The sequence below is a fragment of the Lepidochelys kempii genome, chromosome 9 (assembly GCF_965140265.1).
Source record: "Lepidochelys kempii isolate rLepKem1 chromosome 9, rLepKem1.hap2, whole genome shotgun sequence".
In the NCBI taxonomy this organism is placed as follows: domain Eukaryota; kingdom Metazoa; phylum Chordata; order Testudines; family Cheloniidae; genus Lepidochelys; species Lepidochelys kempii.
This window is the reverse complement of record NC_133264.1, coordinates 7632662-7648916: the sequence shown is the minus strand read 5'-3', so window position 1 is coordinate 7648916 and position 16255 is coordinate 7632662. Positions and strand designations below refer to the sequence as shown.

The window sequence follows — 16255 nt, the reverse complement described above, 5'->3', positions numbered from 1 at the left end:
TTCTATGCCAAAAAATTAAAAATTCTGCAAAATTCTGCATATTTTATTTGTCAAAATAATGCAATATAATCACACCAGTTTCACTTACTTTGGTAATTTATTTAAACTACCATACAGAAAAAAAAATCACAATAACTGATCAGTATTTCCTAAACACATGAAAGTTAAGTTACAAATACTTGTAACCAAAATACTTTGCATTTCAGTTATAATCCTGGATTTTCATTTAAATTACATTACAGAACACCAAAATAAAAGTAAAGTAGAATGTTGCTTTAAATTGCTCAGACTTTCACACATGAAAGTCATACAGTTTTGCTAGTCATTGTCCTGCATTTTTTTTAAATGGGTAAGTAAAATAGATCCTGCATTATAATCTAACCCCAATGTGCCTCTCTGGCACAGGAAAAAAACATGAAAGTGGCACATAGCTCAGCACTTTTTGAAACCTGTGCTCCTTTGAAGTGTCTCAGGTTGGGCCACCCAAAGACTGAAGCACCAAAATTACTACTCTGTCCCTGTCCCTGAAATCTAATAATTGTGGCATGCCAAGTGAAGGTAGCAAAAAGCAGGGAGGGAAAAGGGCAAGGAAGGATGAAATTAGAACAAGAAGATCACCTAGATATTCAGTTTAGGACTGTGTGTGTCTGGATGGTATGGTTGAGCTGTGTGTTTTTGTTCTTTTTGTAATTATTAATACTGACTATTGCCTCACTGCTTGCCAGTAATGCATAAGAGGTGAGCCTAAAAAAGGATTTGAATGAAGAGCGAATATTAATTTAGGAGCCTGTCAGTCATGTCATCATAAAGAATGCAAGAGGATTAATAGGAGGGAACATGAAGGAGTGGAAAGGGGAAATAAATAAGAGAGACCCAGATAGGACCAAGGAGCCTTTGAGAAGAATGAGGATGCAGAAGAGTTCATGACACAGATATTTCAGACTCCACAAGTGCAGTAGATTTTCAGAGAGACCCGAATAAAGAGAAGGACAAAAAGGCAAGGAGATGATGTGGATAAGTTTCATAGCTCTGGCTGCGTGTTTCCTGCTTGTGCCGTATCTGAAGCTGCGTTGGGCAGCTTAGACGGCTTGCCCCTGGTCCGACCCCCAGCCCTCATCGTAGGGAACACGTGGCAGCTGGGCTTCAGATTTCAGCATGAGACTCTTATTGAGGTATTTATTTGTATATAATCATTTAACAGAGCTCTTTTTCCAGTCAATTAATAGGATTTAATGACCAGCCTCACCTAGTCTCCTGACTTGCTTAGTTGTTGGGTCTTAGAGAAACCCACTTCTTGTATTTCCAAAAACCTGTATGGGGCTTATCAAAAGCGTCTACTAAGTAACAGAATTCAGAGTAGCAGCCATGTTAGTCTGTGTCCGCAAAAAGAAAAGGAGTACGTAGCTCACGAAAGCTTATACTCAGATCTAAGTTTGTTAGTCTCGAAGGTGCCACAAGTCCTCCTTTTCTTTTTAAGTAACAGAAGTTTTGGGCCGGGGAGGGGAAGCACAGCACGAGGGTGGGAGACACTCTGGGCTGCGGTCAGCCTGTGGCTTCTCCAACCGAGTGGCATGCACTGGGCTGTGGCCAGCTCGGGGCTCTTCCAGCCAAGGGCGGGGAGCGCTCAGGCTTTCAGCCAGCCCAGGGCTCCTGTGGCGGGGAGAGGGAGAACTTGTGGCTCTGGTTGTGGGGGCAGGGTGTCTTGGGACTCTGGCTGTGGGGAGGGTGTGGCAGAAGGGGTGGAGCCAGGGACTAGCCTCCCCAAAGGGGGGATTCTCCTGCCGTCCAATTAGGTTAAGATAGGTTTTCTGTTTTATACAGATGTGAACACCTAATTCTCTTGCCAATTTTCTCTCTCCAGCTGGCAAAGATTTATGGAAACATCTACACTTTGTGGCTGGGACAGACCCCCATGGTGATACTGAATGGATTCCAAGCTGTCAAAGATAGTCTTATCTCCCATTCAGAAGAGTTGGTCAGCCTGGGACCCCCAACTTAAAAAGTCTTACTGGTGAAAAGGGTTATTTCTTTCTTTGCACCAAAATAATGTAAGAATGTTAAAGTGACACTTGAAAGTTCTTTCCCAGTATTTCTTCCCCATGTTGTGTCGTGGGCTTATACGTGGCAGGGCTCAGGAGCTTCCTGGAGAATTGGTTTATTTGTTTGTTTAATCAATGTTTTTCTCCCGCCACCTATTCCTGCACCTGCTAGAGCCCTCTCCCCGCCAAGCGCTTACAGAAATAACTGTTAGATTTTGCCAAGGAACTTTCTTGTCCCTCTCTAACCAGTTATCACAGTATCCTCCCATGTTTGGGAAAGATGACAGAGAAGGATGTGGGGAGATGTTGCGAGCAGTACTTTTGTCCTGAGGTCTTTAACCCCAGTTAGTTTGGTTTCAGACCAGTGTATAGTGTGCTGGGAATGTTGTTTGAGGGAGGATAATAGGCTGTCCAATGTTAATTCTTTTAGAGCTAGCAGCTGCTTTTGATACCAGTGACTGTGAGGTGTTGAAATGCCTTGGGGGACACCGGTCTAATGCAGAATGCACTTCTACCCATGGCTGTACTGTTATATTCTATGACTATCAATGCACTTTTATCTATAGGTGCTGACATAATTTGTCATTTATTGTAGTTATTTCCTTCCACCTGTAAACATCACCACCGTTTTTCAAGATGGGATTCTTGAACCAAGGCCACTAACCAATATTCAGACACCTACATAAATGGTCTGATTTTCAAAGGTGTTGAGTGCCTGTATGAAGTCACCGAAGCTACTGACACTCTGTTGCTTCAACAATCAGGTGTCTCATTTATGTGCCTACTGTGGATTTATGGGCTAGGAGTAAAATTTTCAAAATCACGTAAAGTCCCCTTTTCTAGAGCGACTTAGTGTCTGTCGATACTGAAAAACCCCCCCAACAACCCAAACCCAAACAAAAACCAACCTGGCAGCAGCAAGTCAGAGCCTGGGTCAATTGACGCAGGCTCATGTTTCAGGACTAAAACGAGCAGTACCGATGTTTCCACTTATAATGGTGTTAAATATATTTAAAAGTGTTTTTAATTTATGGGGGGGAGGGGTTGTCGCACTCAGCGTAGCTGGTCCCTGCACTGGTTGGTGTTCTGGGCTCGCACGGAGGCTCCCCTTTGAGCAATGGGGCCATCGCCTTCTTCGAGCGTTTGCGGTGCCGGCCGAGCCTCTCGACAGCAGCTTCATCAGCCGAACGAAGGGCCCGAAGGTAGGGTGACCCGCTGTCCTGGTTTTATAGGGACAGTCCCGCTAGGTGGGGATTTTTCTCATGGTGGCACTGATTGCCCCCTACCCTACCCTGGTTTTTCACATTTGCCGGCTGGCCACCCTCCCTGAAGGCCACGGTGAAGGCTGTCTAGTTGGCGCTCCCCAGCAGCGCCCGCCCTGGACCCATGGAGGCTGCATCGACAAGCCGGTCCTCGGGCGCCCCCTGCACGGAGAGGTCGGCTGCCTGTATTGCTCGGCCCATCTGGAATCTGTCCCGCAGGGTCCAAAGGTGACAGGCCCCTGGGCTGACTCTCCCCCAAACTCCCCAAGGCCCAGGCTGTAGGACCCCCCCCCTCCCCCACTCCCTCTTCCCCCGCACAAGGGCTCCCTGCAGGTGGAGCTGGACACGTTTCACAAGAGGCAGCTGCAGAGGGCCTGGACCTCAGCCTCCCAACCCTCCCCCCCCCCGTACCCCACGTGACGGAAGGGGGTGGCGCGAGCGAGCCCCCTGGCAATGCATGCTGGGGGCTGTAGTCTTTCTGCCCCGCAGCGCATGCTGGGATCGGTAGTCAGCCGGCTCCCTCTTGGGGTGCTAGGATCAGGAGTCGCCCGCCTCGAGGGTTATAATTGGTCGTACGCTGTCACGTGCTCCGATCCTGGCTCCTGGTTGGCTGGTGGTCCAGTCGGCTGTCTCCGGCCCGGGGAGAGCGGGCGGAATGGAGCCCAGGTAACGGGTCGGCAGCGGGTGGGTCCCGGGATGGCAGCTGAGAGCCCGGGGCGGGAATCCTGAAGGGAGGGGATGTGAATGGTTTGCGGGGGAAGGGGTCGCGGGGGCGGGGGCCCGGGAGTGTGGGAGGGTCGCGGGGGCAGGTGTCCGGGAGCGGCTGTTGGGGGGGGGTCCCGGGGGCAGGTGTCCGGGAGCGGGAGGGGTCCCGGGGGCAGGTGTCCGGGAGCGGGTCCCGGGGGCGACTGTTGGGGGGGGGAGGGGTCGCGGGGGCAGGTGTCTGGGAGCGGGTGGGGGGGAGGGGTCCCAGGGGCAGGTGTCTGGGAGCGGCTGTGGGGTCGTGGGGGCAGGTGTCCGGGAGTGTGGGGGGGTCAGGGGGGCAGGTGCCTGGGAGCGGCTGTGGGGGTCGCGGGGGCAGGTGTCCGGGAGCGGCTGTGGGCGGGGGGAGGGGTCGCGGGGGCAGGTGTCCGGGAGCGGATGCGGGGGCAGGTGTCCGGGAGCGGATGTGGGGGGGGAGGGGTCGCGGGGGCAGGTGTCCGGGAGCGGATGTGGGGGGGGAGTGGCTGTGTGGAAGAGGGAGGGATTTGGGGAGGGGTCTAGGCAAGTACTGGGGGGGTGAAGAATCTGGGTGGGAGGGACAGAGGGAGGGTTCTGAGAGGGAGGGGGGAAAGGATCTGGGAGGGCAGGGGTCTGGGAGGGCAGTTGTGAGGGACACTGAGTAAGAAAAAACTAGGCCGGCAGGTCTCTGGGGAATGTGTGTGGATGGACTGGTCTGAGGGGGGATTGTGAAGGTTGGGGCTGGGTTGGCATGTTTGTTGGGGAAGGGTCTTGGAAGTTTTAGGAGAAAAACTCTGGGGAGGCGTCTGGCCAGGGATGTGTAGAGAGGAGGATTAACAGGACATGACTGAGAGGAGAGTGGGTATTGCTCCAAATACTTTGTGAGATCATATCCTGAGCAGTAGCAGGTGTCTACTCACATTGAGGTTTACTTCGATTTCATACTTCTCTCTGTCTGGCCTGTCATTTAATGGTGAGATTACTTAGAAGAAGATGTCAGGCTGCACTGGGATAACTTACTCCTGGGGGAATTTTGCGCCACTGTGCGTGCGCAGAATTAATGTAGTCTCCCCCCAGATTTCTTTGCTTCCTTGCAGAAAAATAACTTTCTGATAGGGAAGCAAAGGGAAGCTCCAAGAGCACACCACTCCCCAGCTGCACAGGTACATGGTTTCAGGCACCCGGGGCAGCCAGTGGAGAGGTAAATCACCGCAGGGCTGGGGACACCCCAACCAGTGGCTCCTACCCTGAGTTGGGATCAGGTGCTAGTCCCAGCTGTGCTGGAGGCAGGAGAGGGTGGAATTTCCTCTTCCCCTGCAAGGAGTGGCTGGGGCTGTGTCAGACCCACCCCCAGAAAGCTCAGCATCCTCCCCTGCTTCCAGCCTCCATCGTTCCTCAGCTGCTGGAGGAGAGGTCACTGTATGGGGAGCTGCTCCCCCAGCCTCCCAACCCCAGACACCCATACCCGGAACCTCCCATACTCAGACACCCCTGCCAAGCCTCACCCCGTACACACAGAACCTCCATACCTGAACCACACCCCACTGAACCTCAACCCCTGCACTCGGATCCCCCTGCACTCGGATCCGCTGCCTCTGGACCCCCACCACTCCACCCAGACCAACCCCACTGAGCTCCCTGCACTCAAACCCCCACCTTGATGAGCCCCCACGCCACTGACTCCCAACTAGCTGCACCCAGACCAAGCCCCGCTCCCCCAGCACTCAGATCCCCCTGCTGAGACCCCCATATCCAGACCCCTCCACTAAGGCCCAACCACTTTCACCTGGAAGCCCTTGCAGAGTCCCATTGCCCCTATACCCCACCCCATGAGCCTCTGTGCATCCAGATCCCCCCACACCTAGATCATCCACTGAGCCTCTCCACACTTGGATCCTGCCTTGTTGGGCCTGCCTGCCCCACACCTGGGCACCTGGCACAGAGGGGAAGGGCCCCAGGGTGTTTCTGGGGTAGGCCCAGGCCTTGTGCTCTGTCAGGGTCAGGTGCAGCCTCACCACTGAGTCCATGTCCCGAGGGTGGGGAGGTTGTAGGGTGATCTCCCACCTTTATACAGCCACTGGCCTGTGCTCCTCACTGCCATGCTGGAGCTTCTGCATTTATTTATTGACAAATACATTTTGCAGAATTTTAAAATATTGTGCACAGAATTTTTAATTTTTTGGGGCAGAATGCCCTCAGGAGTAATAACTACTCAGACAGTTTGATGTGTTCTTTTTTTGCAGTATTGGATTCTTCAGAGCCAACAACTGATTTTGAATACAATTTCAGCTAATATGGTTCAAGCGATTAAGTGGAAACGGTTAGTGACTTTTCGCTTATGAGTTTATCAGCCTCACTCACCCACTCCCAAAGTTATGATTCCTGGTTCATTTTAATTTATATTATAGATCTCAGTTAGAGACGTAAAGTCTTGGAGTGGCCGACAGAGCTTCAGTTGTGTTGAAAATGCTGGGAGACAGAGTGCAGTCAGCTACAAAAGAAAATCTTTACAAAGACCCCACATTTCCAGCAAGCGACACCTCCCTCTTTTTTAACTGTTCCACCCCACTCTCACAATTCAGAGGGGAGATTTCCTGGCTGAGACCTCAGGTGAGTTTTGAGATGGGATAGCTTAATGGTTTAGCAATATTTGACTTTCCATTAACAACGGGATGACTTAGTGTTCAGTTACTGTTTCTAGTTCTTTGTATGGTTCTGAAATACAAAAATGACAAAAGTAGTGTGCTATGGTTGCTGGGCTAACTGTATCTTTGGCCACTTTGATTGAGAGCCTTTAGTACTCTGTGTATCAAATGTGTTTACCCAGCAAGTCTGACTAAGTTTGACACCTGTGATTCTTCCCTTTAGGAATCTGTCACTAGTGGTCAATGTGATAACTTGATGGCCTTCTAAAAAAACAAAGTATTGTTTAATTTCCCCTTTTTTCTTCCTCTACACTTTATCCCTAGATAATCTGATTTGCAAACACAAATTCAACTCCATCTCTATGCTAAAGACTCACAGGTATACCTCTCTACTCCAGATCCCTGCCCTTCTGTCCAGACTAAGATCTTGGCCTATCTCTCTGAAGTCTCCTTGTGGATGTCTAGCCATCAGTTCAAACTCAACATGGCTAAAACAGAGCTCTTAGTCTTCCCCCCCAATCCCATCCTTTCTCAGTCAGTGTGGACATCACCACCATCCTGCCTGTCACTCGGGACCATAACTTGGGTATCATCTTCAGGTTAGGCCTCTCTGTAGGTCTTCACGTCAAGGCTATGTCTAAATCTTGCCCAATCTTTCTGTACAACATCTCAAACATACGGCCTTTCCTGTCCATCCACACAGCTGAACTCTCATGCAGGCTTTCATCAGCTCACATCTTGATTACAGCAACATCCTTTTCTATGGCCTTGACAAATGCTATCTTGCCCCTCCCGTATCCATTCAGAACACTGCTGCAAAGATTATTCTTCTTGTTTGTCACTTTGACGATGTCACCCTTCTCTTTGAATCCCTCCACTAGCTTCCCCTTCTCTGTCTCATCAAACATAAGTTACTTGTCTTCAGTTTCGAAGGCCTTCATGCCCTATCACCACCCTATCCCCCCACAATAATCTCTCATTCAGTATTGAAAAGTTGATGCCAATCTCCATAGCCCATTTGTTAAATTTTCAAACTAGCACCTTTATGCTTTCTCCTGTGCTTGCCCCCATGCTTGGAAGGAGCAAAGCTATCTAATTACTTTTCTTTACTGACAAAAACCTGACAAGCTGCTGGTGTGCTGAGACCACTACCTGTTGTGTCTCATTGTTTCCTTGTATTCCCTTGTCTTCTATATTCATCTGTTGTTTCTTGTATATTTAGATTGTAAGCTCTTTGCAGCAGGGACTACCTTTTTGATCTTTGCTTGTACAGCATCTAACACAATGGGATCCTGATCCATGACGGGGGCTCCTAGACCATATGGTAAAACAAATAACTAATAAGCATATTTCCCAGAGTAAAGTGTGGGGCTCCGCTAGCCAAGGAGAAAAGTAGCAAAGCAGCAGCTCAGGGCTAATTCATTCAGTTTTCTGCCCGCTGTAAAGTTTACAAGAAAAAGTGTTTTGCGGTTTAGATCAATAGCTTGCTTAGCAATGGCAAACTGAGTTTTGCGTGGCCAGACAAGGGTGGGTTTTTTTGTTCTGGGATGTTGAATTCTCTCATAGCTTGTATCTCATGCTGCCCTGCTAATGTACCTCAACCTTGCTTGTGAGTTGTGACCTGCACAACTACTAGGGAGTGGGTTATTTCTCTCTCTGTTCATTCACTTCTTGTCTCTTTGCTGAGATTATCAATAGTAATGTATTATTGATGATGGAATCTATCTACCAAGATCTGGACTGAGATCCACCAGTCTTATTTCACATAGGTCACCTACTGAATAGTCATACTGTAACAACTCTCAATTAGTGGTAACCTGTACTGTATTCAAACAAGAACGAAAGGTCCCTTATTGTGTTAATTGTCTTGTGAGCCATCCGATCCCACAAAACATAGCTTGTTTGGCTTAGACTGTCATACAGGATTTAACCTTAACGTTTGCTTTGTTTTAGGAAATTTGTTCTGCTCCTCAATTGTTTTCAGACAATCCACAGGAGGTGCAAGTGAAGCAAGGGATTTTGGGAGATTGTTGGTTCCTGTGTGCCTGTGTTGCTTTGCAGAAGAGTAAATACCTGCTAACTAAGGTATAGAACAGCTTCTTGTAATGTTTCATGTCCTAGCAGATTTTCCTGTATGCTCCATTAATATTTTTTTCCCCTAGTCTTTTCCAACTCAGTGAAACTTCTAAGATGTACTCTGATGCTCTGTCTTTACTCTTTGATGTTATGACATATTATTTCTATCTATGCTATGATGTAGAATAGCTGGAATTGACCATGTTTTAAGTGGTGGTTTCCTCAAAAGAAAGTCCCTGTTTGTCTTGATTTTGCTAATATTGTCTTGTCTTCTTCCAGGTAATCCCTCCAGGTCAGCCCAGCTGGACAGATGAGACGTACACAGGCTGTTTCACTTGTCAAGTCTGGCAGTTTGGACATTGGGTGGAGGTAACCATTGATGATCGCCTGCCTTGCCTTGGGGGTAAACTCTGCTTCTCCCAGTGTCAGACAGAAGATGTGTTTTGGCTTCCCTTACTGGAAAAGGTCTATGCCAAGTAAGTGAACTTAATTGGAGGAGGAGATTTAAATTGCAGTAATGACTAGCACATATTCTACATAGTGCTTTGTTTGATTGGATTTCATGCCATGTGGGCTTCCAGAGCCCTCTCTAGGACTTGAGCTCTTTATATCTGAAACCTGTATATAGACTGATAATTTCCAGAATTTTTCCTATATTGGATTCTGTAGAGGTCCAATGTTTATCCTGGATCACCCAGATACATTTTCGCCTTCACACAGGGTGAGATTTTCTTACTGAAAGGAATTGTGAAAAAAATAAGAGTTTTATAATGACCCAGCAGCTGCTAGACTGCAGTGATGCTCAGCTAGCTACTAGCTGCAGATCACCTAGCTTAGTAAGACTGAAATAAAGTTTTCCCTGGTGCATTATTTGAGAAGATTTTAAGATAGACATCAATGGACAGATCTTCAGCTATTGAAAATCTATGATGCTCCACTGAAATAATGAAGCTACACCAGCTTATGTTAGTTGAGGCTCAGGCCCTGAATATTTCTTTCCTGCATACTTCTGTCTAACCATCCCTTGCCACTCATTTGCTGGTTTTATCAGGAGTTATGGACCCTGGAATATTATTATTGTTGTTGTTTTGTTTTATATCTGGCAGTGGGGCCATTGTTTTATAAAATAAGCAGCAAAATACGACCTCAGCCCAGTATACAGTGTAGACTGACAAAGCAGTTCAGAGACCAAATGCTTTGGATAAGAAGGACACCAAACAGTTACAAGATCTTAGAGAAGGGTTTGTTTAGCCCCCAGCAGAGGACAAACACCTTTTAAGGTGAAGTTACTCAGCTAGCAGTAGATATGCTGAAGTTAAGGTACATGTTTCTGTCAAGGCACCTTTGGCACATTAACCTTTTCTTCTTACTGTGGGTTTGCCAGGCAAATGTTATTTTGACCATTTCTTACAGAAATTTTATGAATCTGGCTTAGTATTCTTTCAGTGTGTTCATTCACTCTGCTTTGTAGTTACCGCAAATAATAACACAACGTCCCTGACCCCACAAAATGAAACAGCTGGGAGAAAAAACTAGTTTGACTGTGTTTAGCAAACAAAGAATATATTAAGGGGAGGTATGTTAGAAATGTTATTTTTTAAACATTACTAGCTATATTGTGCTTCATGAAGGGTGATGAAAGTTTAAAGATGAGATGCAAATGACAAGCAGTGAGCAGTTTCTGTACAGGAAAGGATTGTATCAAGCTTTCCATAAGGCAGTGTGATATCTTATTTTTCTTTCCCTTTTCCCATCTAGTTGGAGTCAGGTAGCCTATCAGTGTTTCCAGGTTTGCTGGTCCAACGCTCACTCCATATCTACTTCGTCCTCCCGTACACCGTCTATTGGCTGTTTTCTCGGCCATCCTCTTGTTCTCAGCCTGTGAACTCTAGTCCCAAATGTCTCCTGTTAGGGAGCTTATTCCTTCACCCACTTACTTCCCTGGTCCTTCTCGCGTGAACAGAGAGCAACAATACCCATAGTCCAAAGTTGCAAACAATTTCATGTTTATTGGAGTGAACTTCCAGCAAGCATGATTTCAGTTTCCTTCCTTAGTGTCCTCCTTCCCAGCTCTGACACCACAGAGCCTTACACCTGTGTCCCTGTTCCCATTCCTGCCCTTAGCCAAACATGATTCCAATTTCCCTACCCCCATTCCCTGTTCCCATTTCCGCCCCAAACACTCACTCACTTCCTGATTGACTGCAGACTATATAGTAAAACTTGTGTTCTGCTTAGCTATATCTTAACCGATCATTTTCCTGAAATTTAACTAACTAATCCTAACATATTGTAACATGATTATGTAACCAATTATATCCCACCACCTTAATTAGTTTACACCCAGCAAAATTAATTATACAGCAGACAGAAACAATCACAGAACCAGACAGAGATTATACAGACAAACAATAGCAAAGTGGGAACTATAATGACAAAACAATACAGAAGTGAGGATTTCACATCCCATCTATTGATAAGTGAGTTCTTGCCAGACAGGATGCTATCAAACTAAGTTTCCTTTTACATTTTCTAGGCACTTCCCTTTCTCTGGAGGTGATAAGCACTATCAGGACAGGATTGTATTCCGAACAGCCCAATAGCACCTTATTTCAATGTGACTAGTTTGGACTCCCTTATCCATCCTTCAAACATGCCCATACCGTCTCAGCTTCCTCTCCTGCAGCTTCTGTCTGATACCACAGACCTTAGTCTCACTCCTGATGTCATCATTCCACGTGTGTTCCAGCAATGTCAGCTCTTTCACTGCCCTCAAACATCTCATTTCAATGGCTTCAGGTCTTCTCAAATGCTTCTCTTCCGTCACCCATTTCTCTGATCTGTAGAGAAGAGCTGATCTTACCAAAGTTTGGTATAGTTGTCTCTTAAGTAGTCATAAATCACACCACCTATCTTTGCCAGTTTTGTCTCGCGCGCAGTTCACTGTTGACTACTTTGTTTGCTGCTAACCAGCCACCAAAGTACTTGAATGCAGAAACCTGATTTAGTTGCTGGCCCTCAATGTTAATATTCATCTATTTTGGTCCCGGGTGAATTACCCACATGACTTCAGTCTTTTCTTTAGTCATTTTGGGGCCATAATTTGTTAGTTTCCTGTTCCAGGTATCAATTGCCTGGACCAAATCTTCTGCACTATCGGCCATGGGTGCAATATGGTCTCCATACATCAACTTTGGACCATCACCTATTTGGATTTTCTTACTTATGAAGTCCATCACAGTTTTGAATACTAATAGTTTAAGCACTGATCCCTGGTGGAGCCCAACCTTCACCTCAAAACACTCTGTTACACCGAAGTGTGTCCACTTGTCATGAAAGTGTCATACAAACCTGTCACCATCTGGACAAGGTCCTCTGGTACGTCACAGAATCGCAGCAGAGGCCCCAGCTGTCACCTAGATACTTTGCTGAATACGTGAGGTGTCTGATGGCCTAAATATTTCATCGCTGCAGTGGCACCTTTTATGTCATACTAACATCAGGCTCCCAATGGGGACATATGTGTGATTAAAATAAAGCCAAAATGATGTTCATTTAAGTTTGAAATATGTGCCACTGTTTCTTTTTTGTTTTTATAGGGTGCATGGGTCTTATGAGCAGTTGTGGGCAGGGCAGGTGGCAGATGCTTTAGTTGACTTGACTGGAGGTCTAGCTGAGAGATGGATCCTAAAAGACCCTGGAAGAAGCATGGAAAGAGAGAGGACTGGTAAAGTTTTGGAGAAGATGGTATTTAGGAGACTGATGAACCTGAAGGAACAATGTGTGATAAGTTGCTCAGTCCTCAGCTCCAGGCAAGGTAATATGAGCATTCCAGAGATTCTTAAATATGGCAGGTGTGTCTTTTTCTTCCCATAAAAGGGAAAAAGTAAGGGAAAGTAGTGCTTCAGCACCACTGGTCTATGGATACTCAAAGCTAACTAGCATGTTTCTAGGGATTCTGGTGATCAGCATTTCTCTTCACTCTTCTAATCATAGATGTATAAACCAGGCAGTTATTTGTCTCTGCGTACAGGGTGGGTTGCATGTTCATCCGTTGTGTTCACAGGCAGAGCAGTTGACTTGTAGCAACTTTCTTCAGTACAAAGTGAATCTTCTTCACAGGGGATAGCGAGTTTACTTCCTCTTGCCTTGAAAAAGAATGCTGGGTAGTTTTCTACCTCCTAACGATGGTTATCTTTCCTGTACAGGTGCCAGTGAACTGGGAGAATTTCATGCCTTTATTGTCTCAGATATGCTTCATCTCTCCAGAGTCTCGGGCAACGAAATCATCTTGCTACGGATACGAAATCCTTGGGGGAGGAGGTGTTGGAAAGGACGCTGGAGGGAAGGGTAAGTGGCTTGTTTTCATTTAGAATACTCTCTTTTTAAGGTACTACCATAAAGATGAAGATATTTACTGTGTGTGAGCACAAAATGTGTGTGTATATTACAGAGTAGTATTCCTAATAGGCTACAACAGAGGAGAGTTGCAGAGTACGGTAGCCTTATTTCTTAGAACCTTTTTATGAGTTCAGCATACAACATTATGGTTCTTGTGGTCTTGATTTTTTGGGGTTTTGGGTCTGGCAATCCTGATTTCCAAATACATGATACATTGATAGGAAATATGTTTTTTGGGGGTGGGGATTTAATTGGGTTACAGATTGTTGTAATAAGCCATAAATAATAATAATAATAATAATGTTGTAATAAGCCACAAAATGGGGAAGAGATGGCCAGCCCTCTGTGGAGATAGAGGTGGTTAGGGACTATTTAGAAAAGCTGGACGTGCACAAGTCCATGGGGCAGGACGAGTTGCATCCGAGAGTGCTAAAGGAACTGGCGGCTGTGATTGCAGAGCCATTGGCCATTATCTTTGAAAACTCGTGGCGAACGGGGGAAGTCCCAGATGACTGGAAAAAGGCTAATGTAGTGCCAATCTTTAAAAAAGGGAAAAAGGAGGATCCTGGGAACTACAGGCCAGTCAGCCTCACCTCAGTCCCTGGAAAAATCATGGAGCAGGTCCTCAAAGAATCAATCCTGAAGCACTTGCATGAGAGGAAAGTGATCAGGAACAGCCAGCATGGATTCACCAAGGGAAGGTCATGCCTGACTAATCTAATCGCCTTCTATGATGAGATTACTGGTTCTGTGGATGAAGGGAAAGCAGTGGATGTATTGTTTCTTGACTTTAGCAAAGCTTTTGACACGGTCTCCCACAGTATTCTTGTCAGCAAGTTAAGGAAGTATGGGCTGGATGAATGCACTATAAGGTGGGTAGAAAGCTGGCTAGATTGTCGGGCTCAACGGGTAGTGATCAATGGCTCCATGTCTAGTTGGCAGCCAGTATCAAGTGGAGTGCCCCAGGGGTCGGTCCTGGGGCCGGTTTTGTTCAATATCTTCATAAATGATCTGGAGGATGGTGTGGATTGCACTCTCAGCAAATTTGCGGATGATACTAAACTGGGAGGAGTGGTAGATACGCTGGAGGGGAGGGATAGGATACAGAAGGACCTAGACAAATTGGAGGATTGGGCCAAAAGAAATCTGATGAGGTTCAATAAGGATAAGTGCAGGGTCCTGCACTTAGGACGGAAGAACCCAGTGCACAGCTACAGACTAGGGACCGAATGGCTAGGCAGCAGTTCTGCGGAAAAGGACCTAGGAGTGACAGTGGACGAGAAGCTGGATATGAGTCAGCAGTGTGCCCTTGTTGCCAAGAAGGCCAATGGCATTTTGGGATGTATAAGTAGGGGCATAGCGAGCAGATCGAGGGACGTGATCGTTCCCCTCTGTTCGACATTGGTGAGGCCTCATCTGGAGTACTGTGTCCAGTTTTGGGCCCCACACTTCAAGAAGGATGTGGATAAATTGGAGAGAGTCCAGCGAAGGGCAACAAAAATGATTAGGGGACTGGAACACATGAGTTATGAGGAGAGGCTGAGGGAGCTGGGATTGTTTAGCCTGCAGAAGAGAAGAATGAGGGGGGATTTGATAGCTGCTTTCAACTACCTGAAAGGGGGTTCCAAAGAGGATGGCTCTAGACTGTTCTCAATGGTAGCAGATGACAGAACGAGGAGTAATGGTCTCAAGTTGCAGTGGGGGAGGTTTAGATTGGATATTAGGAAAAACTTTTTCACTAAGAGGGTGGTGAAACACTGGAATGCGTTACCTAGGGAGGTGGTAGAATCTCCTTCCTTAGAGGTTTTTAAGGTCAGGCTTGACAAAGCCCTGGCTGGGATGATTTAACTGGGAATTGGTCCTGCTTTGAGCAGGGGGTTGGACTAGATGACCTTCTGGGGTCCCTTCCAACCCTGATATTCTATGATTCTATGATTCTATGATTCCTTTGGAAAGTCAACCTGTGGTCTGTGGACCCCTCCCATAGACCTCTTAGAAGACAGAAAACTGACTGAACAGAATTCAACCATACATGTTGAACATGCTCAGCATGGCATTTGACACAGCATGAGAAAGGGTGCTAGACAGTGGACTTATATGGTAATGAGAACACTTCCAGGTTTTGATCTGTAGGTGGGGATATTTACATACTTTTGATTGATCAGAAAAACAAAATGCCTTTTCTGGATCTGAAATTTTATTTTCATAAAAAGAAAAGGAGGACTTGTGGCACCTTAGAGACTAACAAATTTATTTGACCTGTAGCTCACGAAAGCTTATGCTCAAATAAATTTGTTAGTCTCTAAGGTGCCACAAGTCCTCCTTTTCTTTTTGCGAATACAGACTAACACGGCTGCTACTCTGAAACCTTTATTTTCATAGTCACCTTTTGTAGACCCCTTAGACATAGTCCGCAGACCATAGGTTGAAAACCACTGACCTAAATCGTTGTTACCTGTAATCCACTTACCTCCCTGCCCCCAGATTCTTTTTCTTTTTTTTGTGACAGGAAAGGTATGTTATCGGGCCACTTCACTTGAGTGGTCCCTTGAAATATGTATGAACTATTTATGCTAAACAATCTGTTCCATCTCGTTCTACCTTGTATTTAAAGATGGTAGTCTGAGTACATTTCCCAGACCTGAAGAAGAGCTCTATGTAAGCTCAAAAGTTTCTCTCCCCCCAACAGAAGTTGGTCGAGTAGAAGATATTTCCTCACCCACCTTGTCTCTAATATCCTGGGACCAACACAGCTACAGCAACACTGCATAGAGAAAAAGACAGGCTAATTTAAAAATTAGTGTTGTGCTGGACACCGCATAAAACATAAAGGAAGACACACACTCCTTGCCTCAAAGAACTTAAAGCTGTAGTACCCTGTTCTGTGAAGTGCAGAATGTTTTTCAGTCTCAGTAAAATTAATGGGAGTTGAAGGTGCCCAGCAACTAGTAGGACCCTAAATAATTAGTTGTGGCTCACATCTTCAACTTGCAGTAACTTTGAAGCCAACATGCTAAAAAGGTCTTGCCCTACTGCTCTATGGAAATGGTGTGTCGCTGATGTAAGGGGTTCAGTAAGTGGCACCAGAAAAACCTTCCAAAACAGCCATATT

The 16255-nt window shown here is 46.3% G+C and overlaps 1 protein-coding gene across 3 annotated transcripts in view; it reads left to right on the top strand.

The window, feature by feature from the left end:
- Window positions 1-3892: 3892 nt before the first annotated feature.
- The window catches only part of CAPN10 (calpain 10), a 29024-nt gene continuing 16661 nt past the window's right edge, over window positions 3893-16255 (top strand). For all 3 annotated transcript variants that reach the window (XM_073359163.1, XM_073359162.1, XM_073359164.1), the window contains exons 1-7: window positions 3893-3967; window positions 6265-6341; window positions 6430-6631; window positions 8620-8751; window positions 9022-9218; window positions 12342-12559; window positions 12951-13092. In XM_073359163.1, coding sequence (XP_073215264.1) covers window positions 6488-6631; window positions 8620-8751; window positions 9022-9218; window positions 12342-12559; window positions 12951-13092 — 833 coding nt within the window. In that variant the 5' untranslated portion in view covers window positions 3893-3967; window positions 6265-6341; window positions 6430-6487. The remainder of the gene's footprint in view (window positions 3968-6264; window positions 6342-6429; window positions 6632-8619; window positions 8752-9021; window positions 9219-12341; window positions 12560-12950; window positions 13093-16255) is intronic.